The sequence below is a fragment of the Diadema antillarum genome, unplaced genomic scaffold (assembly GCF_040938485.1).
Source record: "Diadema antillarum isolate AM-2024a unplaced genomic scaffold, OU_Dant_1.0 seq00000819_RagTag, whole genome shotgun sequence".
NCBI lineage: Eukaryota > Metazoa > Echinodermata > Echinoidea > Diadematoida > Diadematidae > Diadema > Diadema antillarum.
Genome location: NW_027271696.1, coordinates 2,205,631 through 2,232,606, shown reverse-complemented (window position 1 = coordinate 2,232,606; position 26,976 = coordinate 2,205,631). Strand labels below are relative to the sequence as shown.

Genomic DNA, 26,976 nt, shown 5'->3' with positions numbered 1-26,976 from the left:
ACGAAAGAGGAACAATTCTATACAGTGACTACATGGTAGTGCATATGGATTCAGGTGCATAGTAATATTGTGTTGGCTGCTCTCCTCCTTACACCTAATGTCATTACAACTCTTCCAAGGAATATTTTACTTGCATGCAGACCTTGGAAATGGTGAGAGAAAAGTGCCAAAATGGAAAAATGCCTCACATTGAGTCCTAATGTGAAAGCATCCACACATCAGTTTAATATATGATTAGCCAGCATATTGACGAATGACATATGACACCAGATGCCATGTTCGTGCTATGATTATTCAGTCTGCGTAGGGGTCTGCTCAGCAAATGTAAACATGCACTATACACGACTCCTTCTTTGCATTCCTCGACCACCAAGGAGTGGGCAATAGACTATTTTCCGTCGCAGTCGTAGAGAGTCTGTACAGTCAAAGAGTTCAGAATTTGCAACTGGCTAATGATATGGTCGAGAAGAAGGCATTCATCCCGCAGTCACTACCCCCGCCACCTCCATCACCACTTTCACTGCCTCCAAAGCCGATCCGGGGTCACAACTTGTCGTTGTTCTTCTCGTTGCTCTTGTCGTTGCCGACCTGAAAGAACTTGACGTTGTTGTCCTTGCTGGCGTCCTCCACGCTGTGCTCCAGTTTCTCCTGGGTGAGCGCCTTCTGCCACTCGTTCTCAAAGACATCCTTGCCCTCTTCTGTCGCCTGGTCCCCGCCCTGTCGCTCGCGCTCCCGCTCCATCCGGGTGGCGGCACGGGCCGCGTGGTACTGGACGCGGGTCACCTTCAGGTACTGGACGTCCGACAGGATGCGCACGGTGAAGTCCGGGGTGTACGGCGACGAGGGGGAGGGGTTGCTGGACGTGCCCAGGCTGCGGATGCTGCCCCGGCTACCGCTGTGCTTGTTGTCTGTGGAGAGTAGAGAGAAAGAGAGTGAGGTGTATCTTTACTGAGATGAGCCAGGTTTGACCATTAAGTCTGAGAACATCTATAGGGTTTCACAGAGTTGGGGACATATAGTATATGTTTCACTTCGATATAGTTGGGACTATGTGTTTGCACATTGAGTAGTGTGATAAGAATATGTATTCCCAAGTGTAGGCTGTAAACAGATTATTTGGATCAAATATGATCTAAATAATGAAATAAATTGATTCTGAAATTGAAATGTAGGTGACCAGCTGCAGTACTTCTTTATTTGCTGTCTGAAAATAGTGATCTGCTTTTCTTCATGCTTCTTTGACATGACATTATCCCTGCGTGAGGAGAGTCAAGTTGAGAAATAATCAAACAGAGAGGGGCTGGAGAAAGATGTTGCAACAAAAGAAAATAATGCCCGATAACTCACCAACATGCTGGTTGGGGTTGACCAGAGCATGCTGACCATAGAAGGAAAAGGGGCCCTGCTCGAAGATGATGTTCTCCTTGCCGATGGTGACTTCCACGCGGCCCTGGAGGATCATGATGAAGTAGTCGGCCTGCTTGCCCCTCTGGTAAAGGTACACGGGTGACTTCTTCTCCGGCGGCTGGACCTCGAAGATAATGTCCTGCTCCAGGAGCCGGTGGAGGATGGTCTCTGAGATCAGCTCTACCTTGAAGGGCTCCACAGCTGGAAGAGAAGGAAACCACAACATATGAACAACTACTGTAAACACCATTACTGTGCAACTGCTTTATACTCGTTTGTTTTTACCAATTTACAAGAAAGACAGGATTTGGAATGGATGTTCAGCTTATACTGCACAACACCAATATCAATGGTGTGCATCACGCCTCACTCTTATGCATCACACAAATTTGATTACAGTCTACACACAAAACTGCCTGGTATTTGCTCAAAGGAGTTATAATACTTCTGCATTGATTAAATGACAGCTGAGGAACAAAGGAGAAATAAGAGCTTCCTATGTCCCAGATGATGCATCTTTTTGTTTTATCGGCAACTGGGCTTAATTGCAAGAAGCAGTCAAAATCTTGAATGAAATGATACCTTTGAAAAAAATTCTGGCTTCATCTTGAGCTGAAGCAAATCTAAATGGCAAAGGGACTGAACAGAAATATCCACAGGCTTTGATCTTTAGCAGAAAAAATGTCTTACAGTTGCCTCAAAGAAAACCAACATGTATCGTGGTAGCACAATTGGAATTTTAGTCTGAATGATCTCTCTGATTATGTCCCATTGAAGCATCAATTCCGAAGAAAATGTGACACCAGTTACCATTCTCGATTGCTTTATGGACAACAAATGGATTAAGTCAGTGTAAGTTATCAGGTACGGGGAAATACAAAAGCAAAGATTTTTCATTTATTGTTTTTTTTTAAGTTGTCTCCCAATCACTGTGATAAAAAAAAAAAATTAAACTGGCATTGCCTTGAACTAAACATACTCCTTTGGTTTGAACAAAACACTCAGGACATGGCGCATTCAATTATCGTCACTTGTACAGGCTCGCTGCAAAGAAAGGTTTGTAACCACAGACGCTTGTCATCACAGACCTCTTGTTGTGATGTCACTGACTCAAATGAGCTCATTTCCTCGATGACTGTCCTATTACGTACTAAACGGGTTTTGTAAAGGTTAGATAAGAGTAGCAGTCATTGTGACTGCGAGTTGTAGGGTTGGGGCTTGAATTATTTCTAGCATAAAAGAGTCAGAGTCACTTTATGTTCAGTTGTACTATATGGTCTCTCACCCATGGATCATTTTGCAGTGAGAAATTTCAACCAAAAAAACAAAAACAAAAACAAAAACAAAAACAAAAACAAAAACAGAAACCTGACAGTTCTATAGAAAAGAAAAAGAAAGACAGAAAAAGATTTTTCTGCTCAGATTCAACTCAGAGATTCTTGAGATTAGTTTACAGTTCACCACTCAAGATTTTGTGAATTCATGTCAAAACAATTAAATGAATGCCCTCTCAAATTCAAAGGAAAGTATGTCCGGGTCAAAAATGAGGAACATCTTCCAGAGGAATTCGCCCCCATCAATTGCACCTAAGAAGCGTTTACCATGCTGGCATGTCTTATATTGTACATATACGTATATTTTTTTGCCAAAATTTTAATGTACAAATTTGCCCTTAAAATTCATTTTAGACCCATTTTGACATTTTAGACTACCAACTATGATTGGGTTCAGGAAGGCCCATTCCATTCATCAGTGTGAGACCGTTAACACATGTTTTAAGAAGTCTGATGCTCAGGTTTACTTTGCTTTTTTAGAACTATATACTGAAGTCATATGTGCATATGATGACTGTTAAAGCATACATTGACTAATTCCCACTGAATAAACACACCAGTTTAATAGACTGAAGGTATTATGGAAAAACATTGATCACCCACTGATTATTCCTAACACTATTATGATCATTGACTTACTCAACCAGGTAAAGGGCATACGATACATAATATTATCATAAACATTTTATACAAATATGAAACAAAAACCAGAGTGAACATTATTAAGGGATACACTGCATTGTACACATAACACAAAATAAAAGGAATAGACAGTAACAGCAAGTGGGTCAGGGCACTGCCAAATGTGTGCTAAAGGTCTCACTGCTGAAAAACCCAATTACAATGTACATATATGTAATTATGGCCCACATTTATTGGGTACCAACATACATTGTATGAGACTGCTTCCCAGGGTGTGAATGTTCACAGTCACACGTAAGTGTGTAGGTTTACTGTTTCCCACACATTCACGGCTTTGTGGCAAAAACCCTCATCCTTTATACATTATCAAATGCTGCAGTTGGATGATTTTAGCCTTCGACCTTTAAGAGGGCAGAAGAAACCTGACACAGAGCCAACTGCAGTGAGGTGAAGGAAGGCAAGAAAGAAGGATGTGATGTCACTGAACATCACACAGGAAATTGCACGCTCCCCACCTTCCTTCTTTCTTTTTGAAGACCAACAAACAACAAACAACCTAACAACAACAACAACAAAAACACACCCTGCAATATTCTCAATGTATGTATGTTTACACTAAGGGAGTGCACAAATGTTCTTTATTTCAACTTCTTGCCACTAACCTGTGTCTGAAAGCAAGCATTGAAGAAGGTCTGTTTTTTTTTTCAAACATACCCATCTTCAATGTTTTTCCTTTAAAAAAGGGGTGTGTGTTTGTTTGTTTTTTTTCATCTTTCAATAGCCATTTAGGGTTCTTATTTTACAAACTACGACTTTGGTGATGAGAGAGGTGAGATTTAATAGAATAACATGAAGAGATCACTGCTACATGTACTCTCTGTATAAGTGTTTGTGGATTAGATATGATCAAACCTCACATCTGTCTAACTGGATTCCTCATCCTATTTCATGAAAGTGGTAGTTTGTGGTTATTTTCCAATGAGTGTATTGGGAGAAACATTTATTCAAAATGGCATAAAACCATATATGGTATTACACTTGGGCACCATAATGAATATATGCCATTTATGGTATGTGATGCCCCCTGTGACAACATTTAGGGCATGAATGTTAAACAGCTGTGATACCATGTAGGGGTGCAAATTTGATGTGCAGTAATATGCCATATATCGTTAATTTATGAGGTGTTAGGACATGGGTGGATAGCACATTTGCATGAGAGCCTCCCCCTGCTAGGAGTGTATACTGATGATGGTCACAGGAAGAATGAGGCTACAAAGGTTACTGTAATAGCCTCTATGTGTGTCTCTCGCCATCTCTCTGCGATCAACATACCACAATTGCCCGCGGTGACTCGCTTTTAACTGGATTTGTTAAGATTGTAATAAATTTCACCTTTTCACTGCTCAGATATTCCATCAGATGGGGCTTTAGTAGCGCTAACACTAGCTCCCTGCAGCTCTCAGGGACTACATACTAGTATCTGCAGCTCAGCAAGAAGCTCTACCTTTTATCACACTAAAACATGAATCTAGCGCTGTTGTATGAATTCCCAATACATACTCAAGCATGCCTGAGTTTTACATTGTAAAGCCTTATCTCTTTTCTACTAAAAGCAAACTGACATACATACAAAGAAACATAGTCATCAAGAATTTCTGAAAATGATTCCTTGTTGTGCTAAACAGACAGTAACCATGGCAATGCAGGTAATGAAATGCAGGCTTCTAAAGGCTACTGGATTTGTTGTCTTCATATGTGGGTCATCACGTTACCCATATAAAGTCAGAGATCATGAAAAGAAGAAAAATGCGCATAAAGCCACCTTTGGCAATAGAACCCTTCAAGTTTTCATGGGCAACTTTTAACTTTGTTTTTGTGAAATTTTCCTTGCCATGAAGTAGGCCACTCATACAATGTATCTTTTTAAAGCTGAATAGCATCTGGCAAATTCATATCTGCCAAAACGAAAAAAAAAAAAAATCCCCCGACAATGTATGGCTTTCGTGGTGACGCATCCCTCATGTACATGTAGGCCCGCAAGCAAAACATTCCCGACTATCAAGGGGCAAAGGGACATAATACACGATGCATAAATTTACATTGTACACTGTAGGCCTATTGTACTTGTTATAACTTGAAAGCAGTTCATTATGTACATAATATTGAACACACATCGCAAAATGGGTCAGATATTGATACAGGATGCTGACTGATGGATAAAAGAGAGCTAGAACTGAGGGTTGAGTAAAATTGGAATTGATTTCCGTAGCAGAGTAAAGTGGACTAGATAGATAAGAGGTCTAGTTGATGGAGTTGGGATGGCAAACAGACAGACCAGACAAACGGACAGAATGTGACATTGATCAATGGAATGACCACCATGTGGATCGTTGAGGGGGCAAGTAAAACTATGTGAACACACAGGCCGACATGAATATACTGTCCACATACAACATATCACATCGCTGATCGAGAGAATGAATGTTATACAGATCCCTGGCCACGTGAAAACTTGTAAACAAATAAATAGTATACATACATACATACATACATTGTACCTTATACAAATGTACAAACATAGGCCTACATACACAAATGAAAGAGTAGGATAAACAAATGGAGGAACAAATTAGCCAGAAAGACAGTAAGACATAAACAGTGATATGGGACAATTCAAAGAAAGAAACAAAGTACTAACAGGAAGACAGGCGTCAGCAAAAAAGAAAAAAGAAAAAAAAAAAGGAACAACAAATGAAATGTTGGAAGAAAAGCTAGAGGCAATATTTCTATTAAAGTATATGTTGTCACTACAATCTGATGCCCTGCCATGTCTCGCAATTGAAGGCCGCTTCAAAATACATAACATACTCTCCTCTCTCACTCTCTCATACTGCCTACATGCATCCTACATGAATTGATATTTCTTGTCAAAACATGCTGGTATTATCCAATATCCACAGACCCCATACCCACAGTTTATCACTAACCTATTGTATCAAATGCACAAGCTCACAATATACGTGGTATAAGAGCATTCTATGAGACTGCATAGCCCAAACCCCTCAGACACCGACGCGACCCCCTGGCCTGTCTGCTGCCAGCATTTACATTTTCAAAGCACATCCTTGCAAACACCCTCTGATACCGTGTAAGATGAGCAAGATTTCCCACTGACGCAAGTGGCTGCGGTTTCTTACTCTGCCTAACATTGAAATGCACCGTGATTCCCCACCCCCCCCCCCAATCCCCCATCTTCCCGTTTTATTTTTAGCCCTTTCCAATAACCTCCAGTCACCCAATCCCCCTTCTGCTCCTGATGTTGACGGCAAGACGGAGACTGTGATGTCATCGCGCATCCCTGGGATATCGGAGCTTTGGAGTGGGGGGGGGGGGGGGGGGGGGGGAGATACAGTGTTCTGGTGTACGAAATAAGTACCCACCATCTGTGTTACATTGACGTCTTAGCACACTGCAAGGTGTATTCAAGTGCCTGGATCAGACTGGTAGCTATTAAGCGAATTCAGATTCACACGGTGCAGACTGAATTTGTAATTGAACTGGGTATACACTGTAGCAGATGTAAAATACTCGTACAGCAAGTTAACTATCTAAACTAAAAAGGATGGTACATTGTATGTAGGCCTGTACAATGTTGTAAAACCCTCTCCAGTTCTGTTTGCTGTTAACATCCTGGTCAAACCTACCTGTCATGAAATATATGACATATTAAAATTGAAAAATAAAACCTTTCCATTTACAATTTCTCTTTCATTTGGGGGGGGGGATTAAATATTGTCTAATACAGCCTTGCAAACTATTATCTTCTGATTAGCTCATTTCTTATCTGCTCAATTGCCATTGTTTGTATCAATTTTAAAAGGTCAATAGTTATGTCAAGTTATGGTCCCATAAATACATGCATGACAGCACCTAAAAGTCATATCCATGACACAGTGTATACCTGCTATAATCGTGTTGTATGTTTGAGATATCATGGCACCAAAGTAGATGTAAATGCACCAAAGCTAAGATCTATGATAACAGTCATATTGAATTAATGGAAGTAGCTTAAAAAAAAGACCTGTTTAAATAAAACCTAATGGAATATTCGTCCCTGGTAAGATGCACTTTGGTTTCTCACGAGGAGACCCATGTTGAACTTTTGGTACTCTTCTCTCCATAAACATGTCTAGTAATTCAGTCTCCAGCTGCGATATAATCACATTATTGCAATAACTCCATAAACTGGTTACTCAGTAATTATGTGCTCACAAGAAAATGTGTACAATATTTTCTTCTTTATATATTGGCTACAGATAGTAATCTGACCTTTCTCTGAAAACTTGAAATAGCAGTTACTTCTAAACACACAGGAAAAATTTTCTCCCACCGATCTTGTACTATATGATCATTTTTTAGGGTCATTTGTTGTGTGTGTTTTTTTTAGGTTGACTATGTAGACACTATGGCCCATACTCATGAAGGAGGTTCAAATCAAAACCATGGATTAAAAAACAAGTGTGAAATAGGCAAACCATACATATCCAAGTATCCTAGTGCGATCATCATGGGATATCTGTTGGCATAATGCAATCTATTACACGCATTTATACAGAACAAATCTGCAGAAATCATGGACTAAATTTAAACCACCTTTGTGAATACGGGTCTCTGTGCGTACTGCATGTTGAGGAAGGTTACCCTTTTGCGTTGGACAATGAAAGTAAAAAGTGACTTGCTAAAAACCCAGCGCATGTGTCAATTTCCACTCTAGGGGTGCAGCTGAACAAGAGACTGCACATTTTTGGCTGGCAGGGCTGGCGCTGTGGTCTAGACCTTTCGCTCATTTCATTAGATGGTGAAATGCTTGTCTGGTCTCGGGTATGACAGCAACTCAAGTGACTTGACGTTTTGTTCATCAGTTGGATATGTCTGAGAAGTAAACCCTCATTAACTTATTACTCTCTGGGAGACAAGGGCGAGCCCAGACTAACTTGGTGGTCACTGGCACTGCAAATCTACCATATTAGTTCAGGGTATATAAGCCGCACCTTTTTCTATTGGATTACATGCAGAAAAAAAGGGGCATGGCTTATATACACAAGTATATTCAAGGAAAAATCGGTGTAAAACCCAAGCATTCTATGTAATTATCCAATATTCATGCACCCCTACCTCCATTTACAATTATTGCCATTGAATCTGACAAAAATGAAACTATTCAAATATTCTTATTTCAGTGTCATTTGCTCTTACAATGTTAGGTATTTTACGCAAATATGCACTACTGACCCTTCTATCCCAACCTCTGCTTCAATGGCTTTGCAGTCCTGTATCACTAAGGATGTGTGCCGGTAGAAAAGTAGCAAGAAAGAAAGTGAATACCATAATTCATACCAGCGATTACTTAACTTCAAAAAAAATGCTAAGTCTTCGAAAAAGAAAAAAATCTGAAGGATTCAGAAACTTTCATTAAGATTACAACCTCTGACATGAACTTTTTTTTCTCTCCCAGTGGGAACCCCCCCCCCCCCCCCCCAAAAAAAAAGGGGGTGGCTTATATATGGGTGCGGCTTACACATCGGAAAATACGGTACACAACAGTCACTTCTCACAGAGCCTGAAAATGTCATGATCAGTAAAAATCTCTTACAAATTTGAATTTAGTCCAAAAATCAACAATATGTTGGCCAAGGATAAATACAAGTGCTTTGTTGCAAGATCTGAAAAGTACTGTTGTCATTTCAGCTGCAGATCACTTATTACGACAAACATTTTCAATCAAATCTGAGGCATCAGTCTCAGCACTGTCACTCAATATCTCAGCTACCTTCCTTTTCTTTCTTTATTCATTTTTTTTTTAAAGTTAGCACTACATCAAGGAAAAAAATACACCTGTTTTCTTCCCTTAGACTAAAGCTAGATGGATGATCTCCAAATGTAACTATACATAGATCTGCATATTCCATCCTTGAGGGCTTGCATTACAAATAAGAATCAGTCAGGGATGACACCACAGCAGATATCTCAGACCATAGAGCAAGTAGTCTGATAATAATCCCACAATAAACCCCATGAACCTCCCATGAAATAATCACACCAAACATCAGCCTCTGTCAGCTTAGTTTTAAAGTGTGAAAGAGGACATCTCAGTGATTATATTCCACTGTATATGATCCAGCTAATCTCTAGTGGAGTCAGAATATGGGGCTCATAAGACTATGGATGACACAAAAAAAGGCTTTAGAGTTGGCGTAGGTCAAGGATAATGAGGGAATGCTACTGTCCTTACAAACTTGTATATCGTGGATATACAGCTACTTTCACCTAGAAAGACAGGGGGGGATGCAGTGAAATTCACTGTCAAAAGTCATATAATATGTGGTAAATCATTTGAAGGACTCTTACTATATGATGGACACACACATATACCTGTACAATACATAGCACAGACAGGAAATAAAGAAAGATATAGATCTAAAGTAGACAGACAGACAGACAGACAGACAGACAGATAGATAGATAGATATATACTAACAGAAAAGTGATAAATTCAAAGATATGCTCAGTACCTTTGACGGCAAAGATCTCATCCCCAAAATTTGCATGGGAATAATGTGTCTACCATAGAAGGAATTGAGCTTTTATTTTACCACCAACTTACTTTGTTTTCTATATCTATGCCTGTATAAACCCAAGCTCACGGTAATCTAATAGCAAAACAGTTCAAATGGTCTTGAAACATACCTAAAAGACATCATACAACTACTCCCCCCCCCCCCCCCAATGTGTTTGGAACCTGGTTAATCAATGATAGTTTCTGTCATATGCTAAGTAAACATTTTGCAATTCGCCCAAATAGTATACTATTAGCCGATACTTGCAGGGTGAAAGAGAGAGAGAAAGACAGATGGAAAGAGAATATGCATACGAAAAAAAAAAAAAAAACGGACAAATGATGAATTGCTAATAGACAGTTTCTTACATGTTGAGAGGAACTGGAATGTGGCCAATGAGAGCTGAGGGGTGATCTTTGGCCGCGCCACTTCACCTTGCTGGGCAAAGATGGAGTAATCCCGCCGGTTGGGATGTGAGATCACCTTTTTGGTCTTGTTGTCCACTGTGAGGGGGGGAAAAAAACAACACAAAACAAAGAGAAAACAAAAACAGAAGTTAAAAAATCAATATCATGAGTAAGGGTGCATATGAGAGTGAATGTGATTTGATTATTAGAATATTACTACTACATTGTAGCTTGCTTACCACAAAATGGCTTGCCAATATTAGAGCACAAAACATGCTCTCAATTTGGCAAGCCTCAACATGTGGTACAAATAACCTATAATAAAAGCCAACAAATTTTGTGATGAATACATGTAACTAATAATCATCTTCATCTGCAGAATCTTCTGTCTTTCAGTGAGAAACAAAAGTGCATGAAATTGTGGAAATCAGTCAGTATGAATGGCACAATGATAATCAAGCATAGACCACAGCACAAATGAAACATAGATGGAAGGGTAACTAGAGGTTACTCTGCGATTGCAAGGAAGGTATAGAAATTTTTGTTCAAAATGCACATATCATGATTCATTCTGTATGATCTATGTTGCCATTGTTATTTGTGCAACTCCCACTTACCTAGACAATTTGTACCTCCTTCAACCCCCCCCCCCCCCCCCCCCATCAAAAACAAAACAAAACAAAACAAAACAAAACAAAACAAAACAAAACAAAACGAGGAGAGTTTTGCCCTGCTTTTATCCATGCCATTAAAATTTCATTTGTGTCCACTCTCTGCAGCAGCTGAGCTGTTGGTACAAAGCTCACAGCTGATACAACTGTAGCCAAGACAGTTATATCCTGTGCAGGTGTCTTGGGTTCCACCTATCAAAGGCAGAATTAACCCTTTCTGTGCTAGGGACTCAAAATAGACAATGTGAGCAATGCTATGTGGTTTTTCTGTGCCAAATGGCACTCCAAACACACGATTAATCAGTAATCGGTCATCCACATGGTTGCACTAACTATATCCAAGCAGTCTTAAAATGAAAGAGGATCTTGTATATCAATACTCTTCTTTTTTTCACATCAGAGATAAAGAAACATATAGTTTTATGTATGTTCTGTACAGCTGTTTGGTTGTATCGTCTTCACTGAATCACCTCACGTCCTTTTGTTATTGGTTTCCACCATCGAAAGAATTAGATGCATACTTCCATTACATCTGTCTTGTTTAGTAATAAGCTTAAAAGCCCAGAACTTGTCCACCAACACAAGCATGAACCAGGGACTCTGAGCCTGAATGTATGCATGGCACACATTCTGACAGGCTGATGAACTTTTTACATATTGAAGATAATAATAATAATAATAATAATAATTGCATTTATATGGCGCTTCATACTGACGTTTCTAAGATACAGCATTTCTGCTCTCTGAAAGTATGGTACTCCTCTTAGAACACTTCCTTGCAGTTTTACAGGAAAGCAATTCCACTTTACAAACAGTTTTTCATTCTACCAAGTTGACTTCCTTCAAAATAATCATTTATCACAGGACATACTACTGCAAAACAAGGAACGTGCATGCATTTTGATTTCATGAATTTCGAAAGCGCCAAGATTCGTTAGAATAAAATGCAAAAGAAAGTTCTTGTCTAAACTATGCATTGCACGCCAGTGGCAATTCGCGAAAATTTCATGCCACAAAAGAAGCCGTCGCTTCAATTCGCGAAAAATTTCATGCCGCGATTATATCATGTTTTACAGTATGTACAATGAATACATGTACAAAATTATAGCCTTTATAATAGCTGTGATAGGAGTGGCTTCTATTTCTTTTTCATTATCTAGGTTCATTAAAACTCTGTCTCCCTCTTCAAACACCTTTTAAGAATATCCAAATATGAATCATAATATATTTGCACTGTCAACTCTCAATGTGTGTATTTGCGCAGGAGTAATACACATGTTTGTCTACACTATCATACAGAGCTACAGCAGTACAAGCCAAGTAGTATGATGGCTTGCTGATTAAGAACTGAAGCTTGAAGTCTCAAACCACTCACATTTCTCATATTTCTTTATTGCTGATAATCAAAGACTGTTGACATGATGACTATATGAACATGCATTAAAGAAAAAACACATTAATATATCTATGCCATTCTAATGTTACTGATGTTGTGTTTTGTTGTTGTTGGTTGTTATTGTGTGTGTGTGTGTGTGTGTGTGTGTGTGTGTGTGTATGTGTATTTTTTTTTTTTTTGGGGGGGGGGGGGGGGGGGGCAAGAGCCATGTGAGGAGTTGGAGCAAGTACCAAGTTGGAAGTTCAATGGGAGTCACGCTGAGCGATATCCAAAAATGATACCGGAGAAGTGACTGACAAATGTGCCCTATTCTTGCAGTTTCTTACCAATACCATATTAGGGCCCTGTTTTATGAAGAATTGAATTGATTATAAAGTTGATTTCAACTGTAAGTGTATGGCAGGCTGTGTGGTAAGAAAACTTACAATCAATTTTATCTTTTGATAAAACGGGGCCATGCATGGCTTGTTTCTGAATGCATGGTGGGAGACACTATGCTGTTAATTTGGAGTCTTGTCTGTCACCATACAAGCCCACACCGCCAGAGTACATAAGCAACACCCTAATGAGTGTAGAGCATGGAAATGATGATGTCACAATCTTTTGTTGTACTGTAGCCTGGGTTAGAACGAGGTACACACAGGAACACTCGAGCCAGATGAGGTTATTTAGAACCAGTTGCCATGGCGATGAATGGCTATGACATCACACTTGGTACTCTTTTGTAATTACAAAAATGCATTCACACAGCAGCAAGTTTGTTGTTGTTCTCTGTACATAATAACAACAGCTATCCTTTGACGAGCACAACATACAGACCATGAGCAACACATGCACTTGAACTCCTTGTTTATTGATCACATTGCCCACAGGGGAGAGGATACCAAGTGTACAACTGGAATCCATTAGCACCCTATCACTGTGTGGTACAAAGGTCATGAGGTTTGCATTGTATATTGATGGGTGATTTTTCTCCTTTTCAATCTGTCAGTTTTGTCTGTCTCTCTGTGTAAACTTACAATTTTTTCCCTGATTAATATCCAGGATCCATATATCATTTTCATGCTTTCCAACTTATAATTCAAACACAAAGACTGGCCACACACACACACACACACACACACACACACACACACACACTCCACAAACACACAAAAAACAACTTGGCTTTCAAATTTAATGCTCTCATTACTGGTAGTTTCTATTTGGAAAGCCTTTAGATGCTATTGCTATGTTTGTACAGCACCTGTGTAGGATAAACAATGCATAAAAATTGTGTATCATAGTAGGAAGGTCTGTGCAAGGAACGTAGGTAGATTTCAATCTCTTGAACGAGAAACCTCATTCTACAGGTAAAGGCATAATATTGCTACGATAGTTATTGATCAAAACCTACTGAGGATGTTGCACTTGCAATGCAAAAACACATATTTTAATAGCAAGATCTCTTTTGCAGTATTCATGCCCTATTGCCACCGCTGAGGCCATCATAGAGCCGAAATGTCCTTCAGACAATAATTGAATGCGCTGGGCAAATGAAATTCCGCTCGGTGCGAGAGGTTGCCTCCCTTAGTTAAAACTGTCAATATTTATGCCTTTCCCAAAGAGTAATGAAAGGTTATCAGCTAGATATGCATTCACATGTCATCGGCTGATATAATTTCTGTATACAGCGCCCAGGTAATGAGCGGGGCCGGCAAACGGGGATTCCATCCCTACAGCCATGAAATCATGAATGATTCACACACGGCAGGCACAGGCATTTCTGCACATTTGTTTCCTTCTTTTTAAAACAGAAATTAAATAACCTGTTTTGATCAGTGTCGCATGTAGGGACATGAACCTTAAAGAGCTCCAATCACAATGGGTTTTTGCGACTAATGACAGCACTCTTTTTAACAACATTTACTGGTGATAGTAGCACTTTATACAATGATGGTAATCAATGTGCTCCATTGAGCATTATACTTTCACAGGTATGTACTTTGTTTCATGGCTAATATTTTAGTTTTCAATTTAAAAAATGAAAAAATGACGATTATTAAAATGCCATGTGAAAAATAATTATTAGACTAGGAAACAAAAAAAATATAATTGGAACAATAACAATGATAATCTAAGGCCTCATGATCATATTAATACAACAATGTTTTTACTATGACACATACTCTAAAAGAAACCTAAATATTGGTCTTTATTAAACGTGACATTAAAGAGATCATATCAATAGGGAAATTGAACAGCAAAACCAGACTTTGCAGAGAATTTATCGGCATCTTCCTGACTTCTGACAATATGTCGCTATGTGCTGGGTGATTTGTGAAAGGTTAGGGGAAACAAATTATGTAACCTGCGTCCCACTGGGCTTCCTGGATTCCTTTAACCACACTGGAAAGTACTGTTTTGGAGTTCTTGATTTTCTTTTCTTGTATAATTCATCTAATTATCCTACAGAGTCAGTTTCAACCCTTTCCACACCAGCCAAAACACAAGAGATTGCAAGGCAACACAGCATACTGAAGTATCGAGCCAAGACGAAGCACAGATTCCGAACATGAACCTTGGGGGATTTCCACAACTGGTGTCATCTGCAATATATTCAAATTCAGACACAACTGAAAGTAGTTACCAATAATTCCTGTGTATGATTTTATATTGACCACATCAGTTTCATTTAAAGATTCAAACCCTTGACAGCATTCCTCCTTACTTAAGATTTTTCAAGGAAAACAGAGATTCCCCTACAAAAAAAAAGAAGAAAGAAGTCACAATTAAAGTGATAAGTCTTTGGCAGGGAAATTAGAATTTTATAAAACTTACTGTGTGCATACATGTACACACATACAAACATACTTGAAGTTCATATACATTTTAAATCCTATTATTAGGGCATTGCGTTGTTGGAGAAAGTTGGGGCTTCATCACTATTAAAAATCTCTGCTTCTAGAAATTTCTTCTTCTTCTTCTTTTTTTTTTTAGATAATCAATGCTGTATCTACAAGTTGTACATTAGTTGATGTATCATGCTTCATAAAGTCTTAATCCTGAACATTTCTGTAACAGGAAACACGCCATTACTGGTTTGATTAGGGACACATCCCTCGTACGTAGTATATTTTTAGGTTTCAATGCCATTCAAACCTTGGCTGTATTTTCCTTATATATTTCTCATCACGGTTCCACAGGTGGTTCCTATTTTTCACGGCGCGATAATGTCATCGCGGCATTATCAAGAGCCCCGATCTAACAGACTCGCCTCTGAGTCAGACGCCCAGAAAAGGCACTCCATTGTGAGTAACCCGGCGCGGGAGCGCTCACATGCTCAACAATGCTAGCGATGACGCTCGGCACGATACCAACAAGCAATCCGGTAAAAAGCAGCAGCAGCGCCTGCGCCCATCCCGTTGCCATGTTTTCATGCCACTCGATTTTCCACCCACACAGCACACAGAGTCACGAGCGGCTCTGTGCTCTAGATCATGGGGGCATGGGTATTCGACAGCCATTTGAGATCCGCACTGTTGTTCTGCCTTAACTTCACAAAAACTCCAAAGACGCTCTTTCTAGGGACTCAAACCCACAAGTATCTTGGATTCATTTTATCTCTATACTTATACTTACTCATCAGAACTTTTAATTCCATAAACTGAGCTCATGAATACCGTCACAAGTACCGTTGCAAACAGCCTAGAATATAAAAGCTCCACAAAGGAAGTCATGAATAAAGAATTTCTTGGAAGGCACAGCTTGAGGCCAACACACTTGGGACATGCTAATTGGATTAAGAGTTGTCTTATTCATAAATTAAAGCTTGTATGATTAAAAAACGTATGGATACAATGTAAATCCCGGCTTCCTAACTCTCTCTCCCTCCCACTCTCTGTTTCTTGTTTCTTTCAGTCACGCTAGTCTGAGTAATGTATCCCGAGTTACCAATTGGATCCGTCATATTCATTACATAATCAACCAGTGTACATGTATTTTTCAAAGAAAACTAGAGAATGCACGCACAGTCCTCATGCAGTAACTATCACCTACAACGTAGTTGTGAAACAGGAAATTTAGTAGAAGATCTTCTCGCATTCATACGTATAGATCCTTTGTATGTTACTGTTTTTCCATCTTCAGTTGTACAACTCTACATGCATGCATTCATGGAATAGATGTTGCAGCATCTATAATAACTTACAGACTATTAAGGCAGTTTGGATTATTGACTCGTACACTTTACACAGCAGTTTCATGATGGTAACATAAAGACCTACCATGTACTCTTTATTCCATGGCAGGAATACTTAATTCTGCATTGTAATCACTATGGTGTGTGCCATGTGTTGTGACTGTTATTTCCCCTTGATATTCTCCAATGCTTGAATTGCAGGCAGCTCTTGAAAAATACACCGTACAATAATGTAATATTTATCTTGCATAACATTTGCGATATCAAACATTCATCCTACAATGTATGAAGTATTTCCCATGTGGTTTAGAGCGTATGATATTTCCACTATTTACAACTGAAGACTTACTGTAAAAGTGGAAATGTTCTCATCTTTCCTGCTCGGGCGGGTAAGATTAATTTTGTACGTCTTAAATTCTGTGCAATCAAAACATAAAAAAGTATTACGTACACAAGGAAAAAAAATTGTGTGCTTTTGTTTTGGCACTAGTTTCTTGTCCCACGAAATATAGGAAAATTTCTAATTATACTCTCACTTAACTCTTAACTTTCACTGCTTCCCTACATTAAAAACAAAGGAACTGTGATACTTAAATTAACAGGAAGAACAAAAATTTCATGTTGACATATGAGTACTTTCAGAACATCAGGGCCACATTTCATAAAAGATGTTAGGATGGCAACTCTTGCTGGAATGACAACTTCCCACAGCAACAGCCAATCAGGAAGCTGGATTCCTGTCGTTGCCATGACAATTGCCGTTCCAGCAAGAGTTGTTATCATATCAACCTTTTATGAAATGGGGCCCAGGTTATCAATTTTTGACACCTAGCAGTTAAATGTGCGTAACAATTATTTGTGCAATTCTTCTACAACATCAGTTCATTAATTTTGGACACCTACGAGTTGTAGCAGTTAATACCAAAAACAAATTCAATCATGGACTATCTCTCTTTAACCTATAACTATCCCATCCTAGAGATCACTACCATCTCATTACCGACTGTGTATCATGCATTCCCGGAATACCTACAGCCCTGCCCTCAATGACCTGATATCATACAGAAGAGAATACTGTGATGTCAAATGAATTTTAGGGGTATGGTTAACATGGTGTGCATCTACTGTAAGTGGCACGCTAATATCATCAAGACAGTGAGCGTCGTGGTAGTAACATGGATCACTTTTGGGGGGGGGGGGGAGCTCACTGGTATCTGTGTCACACGAAACCCAGAGGTCATGCCATGCTGTCTAAAATGTCAGTACGGCGATTCTCCTTCCGACTTCAACCAAGAATTAACGTTCGGTTAAATCTAAAACTTGAAGAGGAAATCCCAGTAATTGCATGAGGTCACGAGCGATTGTTAGAGCGACCTTTCGTTATCTTCTGTAACATTGCCAGTGTGGCCATTGTTTATGAATCTGTACAGCATGGTAATGTCACTTAGCCTGAATGGTTAAGGAAAGGGGGACTCTGAGGTAACTGACAACGATGAAATCTAATAAGCATGTTTTATAAGCATGGTCTCTATTAAAGGGAATATTTCTGAGAGAAAAGATTTTGATATGACTGTAGCAGATCCAGAGCAACAGATCAATCAAACATTATGCCCAAATGTGAATGTCTTGAAAGCTGTGGCCAAATGAGCTTTTAGCGAACAAATGTTACGAACATTTATCCCACAGGGACTGTGGGGACCCTAATCTTTATGAGATCACAGCATTGCTCGAATTCCAGTCCTCATATAAATTGTTCGCAGATAGCCATCCATTTCAAATAATCTTTATTTTTCTATGATTCTTCTTGAGATGCACAACTGTCATCATTTCCTTCAACACTATCCATGACAATGGTAGTAACACAATTGACACTGTTACTACAAACTCAAGAATAAATGAAAGAAAATAAATCTTTTAGAGTGGTCTACGATATGATGTATTTTCAGTTGTTATACTGGCAAAGTTCACTAAATGGTTAATGATTTGTTTGAAACTGTTCCAATTTCTACATACAATCTACACCATGATGTGTTGGTATGTTTAATGTTCGACTCCTGGAACTCCACATTCATTTGTTGACGAAACACTTCCAATACTTACAGTAAACATCTGTTTCGTCCACGATTTCGGCTTGGATGATTTCTTCGATCACATCCTCCAAAGTGACTAAGCCCAGCACCTCATAAAATGGGTCTCCTTCGCCTTCACTGTTGACCTGGTTGACAATGGCCATGTGGGATTGACCTGTGGCAGGATGGAATACAGTGTCAGTAAAAGGAAGGAGTGTAAAGAATGATGGGAAAAATTCTCATTACAAATAAGTATAATTGTTTAAAAAAATATATAAAAATAAAAATAAAAATAGGTCGGTGACAAGGGTTTTCGTCTGCAATCTATCATGGAAGTTAGAGCAAGTAAAAAAAAAAAAAAGCTATAACAACACATTCATTACACAGCTTTACACTTTAAGAAAGGTTGTAAAAAATACATACAATTGTAGGATTAATGCGCAGGTGGATGGGGAATTCATGATGATACTGGTATCTTAATATGGCATCTACATTTGTATAACCAATACCAAATAGCAACTACAAATGTACACATACTCACATTGTAGGCCTACAATGTACAGTGTCACAACGAGAAGTACAGATTTATGTTTCACATCCCAATACACTCTGTACAAAGAATAATGGAAACTCATAAAGCTTGTGTCTGTGTGTTCCATAATAACCTGAACTAAAAATTTGTATGTAACGACAACAACGCCTTATTCCATTAAGATTTGCTGCATTGCAGAGCCCATTAGATGTAAACCCAAACCAACTGTACATCACATCAAACATGGCGGAGGAGTACAGCTGTATGTCCTCTCACTCACAAAAACTGCAACGATGTACAGTAACATCACAATATGCAAAATTGTACTGTCACACTGTACTTGAAGTTATGAAGATGTAATTGCCTCTAAATACTACATTAGCCTTGTGCTACGTAACTGGGCAAGTGCTAAGTATATACATGTTGGGTATGAAAACTGAAAAAAAAAAGAGATTCTTTTAGGGCATGTTCTTTAGGGCATATTCTTGTGGGTGATCACTGCTGGCACAAACACCACATGTGTATGGGCTGGGGGTGGAGACAGCTAACCCCCTCCTGTCTGGATGACACACTGCATCAGTAATGACATCACAATGACATCATGGGGGGGGGGGGGGGGGAGAAAAGGGGGTCCAAGCACGCTCGCAAGCCATCTATCCCCACATACAGTACAGGAAGAGACCAGGCTCTCAGCGTCTGAAGTAAGCCACCCTGTTCAAACAGACTCGCAAGCAAATTACAAACAATGCTCAGCGTTATTACTGCATGTCGTGAATTGTCGGCGAGTACAATGGGGTTGCGTAAAACACTGCACAGATAGCCCATCTTGACTCATTTCATGATCACAATCAGGATGGCAGAGACACAAGCTAGTGAAGAAGACCTGTGCTGCTCACATAATAACATCTACAAGGCAATCTGTATGGCATGTGTCAGCAGGAAGAAAATCACATGATAAAAGGAACATATCTGACTACGCCCTTGAAGAACGATATGTCCATACAAATTTCCAGCTACATTGTACAGACTGGCCAATCCGTCTGAGCAACTTGGCAATATCTAAAGGACTCTTTCTCAATGAACAAGCAGAACAAATCAAGGACACAAGCTCACTTTAGGAAGCATGGTTGCATTTACACACAGTACACTACTAAAAAAAAAAACCCTGACCTTCCTTTCAGTTTAAAAAATTTGATGTAGAGCTCGTTCTGAAATAGCAAAGGAAGGTTTCCTTGTCATTTGATAGATAGGCAGGTCACTCCCAAAGAGCAGATGTATGGTTTATTACTAGATTTTCTTTTGTTTTTTAAGTTTTATTTTGTTGGGGTTTTTTTTACAGAGTAGCAGTGCCTTTTATTGTCTGCCTATTTGACATTCTACGGCATGCACACGCACTGATTGAGCTCCCACCACAATAGCTACTCGTAAATTAACAGAGAGGCCCAGCAGTCTTTTTCTGGATTTTACTGTGTATTGACGCAAACAACCAGAGTGATTCACAGGTTCAGTATCTACTGTACATGCATATGAGGCTGTTGCTCTCACCAAGGAGCCTACAACTTAATCTTTTGCAAGATGCTAAAAATTGTTATGTAATGCAATACTATGTATCTGTATACTACGTGACTGTTTCACGAATCAGTACTTTTGTACATGGTAGCTTCCCCTTTATACTCCTGATGGAGTTTGAGCGGAGGTCCATCACCAAGAGTGGCCTATCTTTTTCAGCATGAGCTACTTGTATGAATCCAAAAAAGGGTTATTTTTTTTTTTATGTCTCTATCGACCTTTTCTGTACTGTGGAAGGCATGAGTTTATTCCACTCAGCAGCTGAACGGTTAAAAAAAGAATTAGCAGTTGCTTCTAATTTTCTGTGTTTCTGCAGGAATTGCTGCGAGTGATTTCTGTCCCTAATGGGTTTTGGTTCAAGGAATCTTTCATATTTTTTCACATACTGCAGTATGTTCACTTTTTTTTTTATCAAGAGCTTACTTTCATGATAAATTAGTTAACCGGGTACATGGAAATTGCTGAAAACAATGAGAAACTACAGGATTTAATTGCAGCACTAGATTTTACATCATTACTAACGATGAAATCTGGGAATGATTTCAGATAAACAGTGTTATTGCACTGATGTAATAGTGCACTTCTCCTCCTTTGCAAAGTAATTTGTTTTATGTACTGTCAAAGTACTCGTTATAACTTAATGTTGCTTTTTGGGATCAATGATACTGATAGAACAGTCTAGTACCACAAGTTCTGCATCTTTTGTCAGCTTAGACCTCCAGAGGACAAGACAAGACAAAGAAAAACAAGAACTTGATGCAAGTGCCGAAAGCAGCAACCATACAGATGCCAAGGTCAGAGAGGCAGCAAGGCGTGAGATTGTGTATCTGTGGTGTACAGCCTTGGGGGGGGGGGGGGGGGGGGGTGAGGGTGTACGTATACGTGTACACCAACTCCTTTCCTGCAGTAACAAGGAGCTTTAGCCTTTTAAGCTACAAATTGCGCAATTTAGTGCATAAAATGTAGGGCCTATTCTGATCTTTTAATTCTTTAATCTCAAAATGTGACCCTTTTTCAAGTTTGAAATTCATGTTTTTTGTGTTTTAGGGCTCTTAATTTTGGGAGTTATGAGGTGAAAGCTCGTAAGGAGTGAGAGAGTGGGGAAGCAGAGTCTCGGAATTTCTGACTCGGGGTATTTTAAAAGTAGTGATCATGAGGGTGCCTAGTCATTCCTCTCACCAGGAATATACTAATTTGACACTGGATGTAAGTCCTGTGCTGACAATCAAGACTGAAAATCCAGTCAAGCAAAACTAAATTATATCAGCATTAGACCATGTAACATCTTGTCCATTACATGCCATCCCATGCTTAATTTTGTTATTCCTGGGCAGCATTTCATGAAACTTGTCAGTCACTGACAACTGCATGTTATAAGGCTACTGAAATCCTTGCAGCTGATTGGCTGAGAGCAAATTTGTCAGTAAATATCACTGACAAAACACTTGATGAAATGCCCCCCCCCCCCCCCCATCCGCTAAAGCAGCTCTGATTTCTAGTGTGAAAATCATGAAAATTGCATTACCTATAACCTGTTGGCACATACAATGCAAATGTGCATACTTGTACAATGTACTGTGATGCAGTGGAACACATCTTGCATCTTACCCTTCCCTACTTTGTATCGCTTCCTTCCCAGCTCCCCTTCCCCCCCCCCTCAAAAAAAAAGAGAGATAAGGGGGGGGGGGGTAGGGAAGCAATGTACAGCCTTCCAAAGAGATTGATAGATCTTTAATAGCAAATTGTATTGCCTTGGGAGTCAATGGTCTGTGAAGGTATAATACTTAATGGTATTAGGTGCCTCACTCCAACGTACATTGTACAGTACCTGGTACAGTACCTGTACACTCTACCCTTTCATGAGGAAGCCTTAATTATAACGAGACCGATAGACGGGATAGACAGGAACTGTCTACAAGATCTCCCTCTCTCTCTCCCACCTCTTTTCTTCTTCTTAAATTCAGAAAGCTTCCTCAGCTAAACCAGACACGTAGCTGCACACAAATTAGGAAACGAGTAAGCACTTCCAGGACTGGCAACTCAAAAAGTCATTAGCGATGTTGCCCCTTTGGTATTGATGCTACAAATATGAACACCGAGTACGCCCCTGTTTAAAGCTTACTTTTGTTTCTCTGTTTCACTTTGTTTTCTAATACCAGTAACACGACTCTAATTTTGTTTTGTCACCGATTCTTGGTTCAGTAGTGAGTACTGTAAAAGTGGACATTTTCCCGGTGTTGAAATTTTTACGCATTTCACGCAGCCAGAAACTAGCACGGAAATCAGAAGCACTCAAATTTTTGCTTGCTGTATGTTCCAGTAGTCAACGTCTTGCTTTCGCAGAACTGAAAACACGCAAAACTCAACTTACTAGTTACTTGGCATGGTGCAAAAAAACAAATACTCATGCAAAAATATCCACTTTTATAGTATGTCACTTAGATTAAAACATCTCCTTCATCTCAACCCTGATGTTTAACTTTCTCTATGTATTCTTCTTTTATTTCACATTGAGTTACTGTAATCTTTTCTTCTTCTTTTTCAAGTTCTACTTTCATCGCATAGGCCTATTGGTTCTGCACCTCATTTACAGTGTACATTAAGCCCCACTTCACCACTGCTCTGTTCTGAAGATGCTGTTTATCAAAATAAAGTATACACTATACTTTTAAATAGTCTTGTAGTTGTATAGCTTAACCCGTAGAGGATGAACTGATTTTGCTACAACATACATTGTACAGGACTCACTGTACATTTCCCATAGACACCTGCCCGCGCATACTCGGGACTCGTCCTAAACGGCCTAAAAATAAGCCCGCATCCTACACTGCAAGACAGCAGCCACGTCACTCAGGTGGTTTTGTGTCCGACTTACATCTTGCAATCACAAACCGTAAAACAAGGAATGTTTGTGTGCATTAAACTTTGCATTAAATTTAAAATATGCATTGAATGTTAGGGGCAACTCGCAAAAAAATTTCATGCCGCGAAAAAGGACGTCGGCTACAATTCACGAAAATTTAATGCAGCGAAAATATTGTTTTACAGTAGGGTCTATGTACTTCCCGCTACCCATATATATTTTCCCTCGCAAAGAACAAACTAGTGGTATTAAAGCTGGTGAATGTCTCTTATAATATGCAAACACACATTGTACATACATGCAATGACACGTATCTGATGCAGATCTCTTCCCACTATAAACTGATACAACTTCTGTCATACCAGAATATTTGTGGCATCAAATCTTCGTGAACTGGAGCAAACAGCCTTTCCTGTGGGCTGAAACTTTTTTTTGGCTTTATGCAAAATTCGTGAAAGTTTCATGCACGCAAAAAAATTCTGCTTCTTTACATTATTATCTATTTCACAGAACCTGACGCTATAAATATGTCATCACGGTTTACTTCTGCCTTCAAATGCTGTGCTAAAAATCGTCATAATACAAACCTTTTTTAAATTCTTGGAGCATAAGATCCAGAGTTGTGTCCTCAAAGACAAAGTTAATTGGATGCTGGTAAAATTTGATGACTGTCTTGAGAGGCGTGCAGTCATCTGGATCAACGAACGCTAGATCTTTCACAAAGAGAAGCGCAATGATGTTATCCCGCGACTCACTATACACAGGTATGCGAGTGAATCCTTTCTGCATGATGTCGGTCACAGTCTTGAAGTCCAGAATGGCTTCCTCGTCCAGCATGAAGCAGTCATCTAGCGGCGTCATGACGTCTTTCACGCATTTCTTCCTCAGCTCCAGCGCACCCGATATGATATTGACCTCCTCTTTCTCGAGGTCGTTGTACTCGTCTGTCACGCGGAGCAGTTCCATCAGGCGGACTCGATCGTAAACTGCACCAATCTCCTTCCCAAGGACTAAATCCAAGATCTTACTGATGGGATACGAGATGATGAACGTCAGGGCCATGAAGAAGCGCGTCAGCCAGATGGTTTTGGCTCCCACGGCCAAGCCATGGCGGGAGCATATCGCCTGGGGGACAATCTCGCCAAAGATGACGATGCCGGCAGTTGAACCCAATACTGCCCAGATGCCTGACGACAGGTCATCCAGAAGTACGGTGAGGGTGCTGTTTACAAGGACATTACCCAGGAGGAGCGAACACAGAAGATAGTTGCCCATCCGTCGTATGGGTGCAATCACCTTAGCATACTGTTTTTCCTTGCGGGTTCCAGCATTCAGGAGGATCTGCAATTCCAGTGGATCCAGAGCCATGAGGCCGAGGTTGAGACCGCTGAAAAGTCCAGAGAGCAAGAGCAGGATGACAATGACGATGATTGCGAGCCAGAGAGGGAGCAGCGATTTGGGTGGATTCATGACGGCAATAGACAGCCACTCATCGTCACCCTGATGGATCGTAGACCCATTGGTTTGTTTGACACACATGTAGAGAACAACATCCTTTCCAGATTCACCTTCTAGATTCACTTCAATGGAACAAGATGAATAGGAGCAGACGCTTTTGTTACTGCTTGCACCACCAGCTTGTATTGATACTCCAACCTCTCTCTGTAACTCCTCATTGCACTCGCTTCCACGGGGGGCCGGAACTCTGGTCAGGTAAACTCGTGTATCTTTGTACAAATTTTCTCCAAAGACAATGATTGTTCCAGCTTCATTCCTCATGACTTCCATTCGTCCTGCAATGCCAGTAGTCACCCCATCGCCAGCAACCAACACACTGATGGATGAAGTTTGCCCAAGGCAATCGCTCACACAACCTATCAATATGACAATGAACAAAATAAAGTTACAGCAGTATTCAAGTTGAAACGTCCTAAAATGCCCAGCCATGTTTGCAAACTATCAAATCACTGAAGTCTAATGCTATAAAACCATTGGCTTGTTTCCTCTATCTCTCTCTATAAAGTCGTGTTAGAACCTTGTCGAAGATTTGACCGTCTAACTACACCTCCTTGAGTCTTCTTCGATGTCTCGGAGCGCCTTGTGACGAATTGGTCATGCAAAATGCATTACTTGCTGGCTCACGGATCATGTGCTACCGACCGATGTAGGCCTGTCATGCGACACGCAGGACTCCACAAACCACAGCACAGGTTATCTCAGGGAGGCGGAGCGTACAGGCGGTTCGATGCAGAAGGCAACCGGGTAGCTTCGTTGCGTTGTTGTGGTTTCCCGCACGTAAATTACTCGTCTAGTTAAAAGAAACTCTCTCGATTCGTCGACTGCACGACCTATCTTACTCAATGACTTAATGATGATACAATGATGCCACTCCTACGTTCGAAAGTGAGTGAATTCGCCGCAAAATCGGACGTAAACATTACTCACAGGTTCGCTCCTCGGACGAAGGTGGGTACATGATGTGCTATTTTTACAATACACAGCCTGCATATGCAATGCGTGGACACGCGACGCACGGTACGGGCCGAGGGTACACACGTCCACATACACACACAGCCGGCCAGCACACATGATGGATTGTACACGGTGCTCGCTGTACTTTTCCAAGTTTGTTGACTTGCAGGCGGTCAACGTAGAGGGCTCAAGAGCGTCACATGCAAACTACTATCGTATTCGTGCAGTGCTTAAGTTTTTATTCTCTCTGATTACAACTTACCTCCAATGACTGAAAATCAAAACTGTCGAAAAAGACGATTTTAATACACATTTATTGATGGACAGAACCAGAAAACATTTTTCAAACAGTGAAAAAATGGTATCATCAGAAGGAATTTGAAAGTCAGCAAAGGTAAGATGATGGTGCAAAATTCTTTAGCAAAATTTTATCATATGTTACACTTCAAGAAGAGAGTCCTGAACAACTTTCTATCTTTCATTCTTTTGTGGTTTTTTTTTCTGTTACAAGGTAATGGTAACATTTCTAAAAGTATTATTAATTCAGATGATATGAAATGGCAATGAAATTTTCTTCACGTATTGCTCAAGATTACCATTTTGTCCCCCCCCCCCCCCCCCCCGTTTATTTACAGTCCATATTGCAGTCCGTTTGAAGCATATATACTAGTAGGCCCTATATATATATATATATATCGATTCACAACCGTAGGTCAATATAAACTCCGTTAGAGACGTAAAACAATGTCTCTAACGGAGTCTATATTGACCTACTGTTGTGAATCTATACTTTCTTAGGACTCCGAGCAGAAAC

At 39.9% G+C, this 26,976-nt stretch overlaps 1 protein-coding gene across 1 annotated transcript; it reads right to left on the bottom strand.

The window, feature by feature from the left end:
* Positions 1-26,153, bottom strand: LOC139739781 (metal transporter CNNM2-like). Its single transcript, XM_071650376.1, has 5 exons — positions 24,278-26,153; positions 18,758-18,901; positions 10,372-10,506; positions 1,348-1,608; positions 1-908 (listed from the first exon to the last, which is right to left on the bottom strand). The coding sequence occupies exons 1-5, from the start codon at positions 25,635-25,637 to the stop codon at positions 544-546; spliced, it is 2,265 nt and encodes a 754-aa protein (XP_071506477.1). The 5' UTR covers positions 25,638-26,153; the 3' UTR covers positions 1-543.
* Positions 26,154-26,976: the final 823 nt, after the last annotated feature.

What these genes read in the sequence shown, in the direction of transcription:
- LOC139739781 (XM_071650376.1), bottom strand. Translation starts at nt 25,637, where the DNA reads ATGGCTGGGCATTTTAGGACGTTTCAACTTGAATACTGCTGTAACTTT. An exon ending in GGACGAAACAGATGTTTACT is followed by an intron (nt 10,507 to 18,757) that starts GTAAGTATTGGA and finishes CCCCCCTCACAG; the next exon opens with TGGACAACAAGACCAAAAAG. An exon ending in CAACCCCAACCAGCATGTTG is followed by an intron (nt 909 to 1,347) that starts GTGAGTTATCGG and finishes TACTCTCCACAG; the next exon opens with ACAACAAGCACAGCGGTAGC.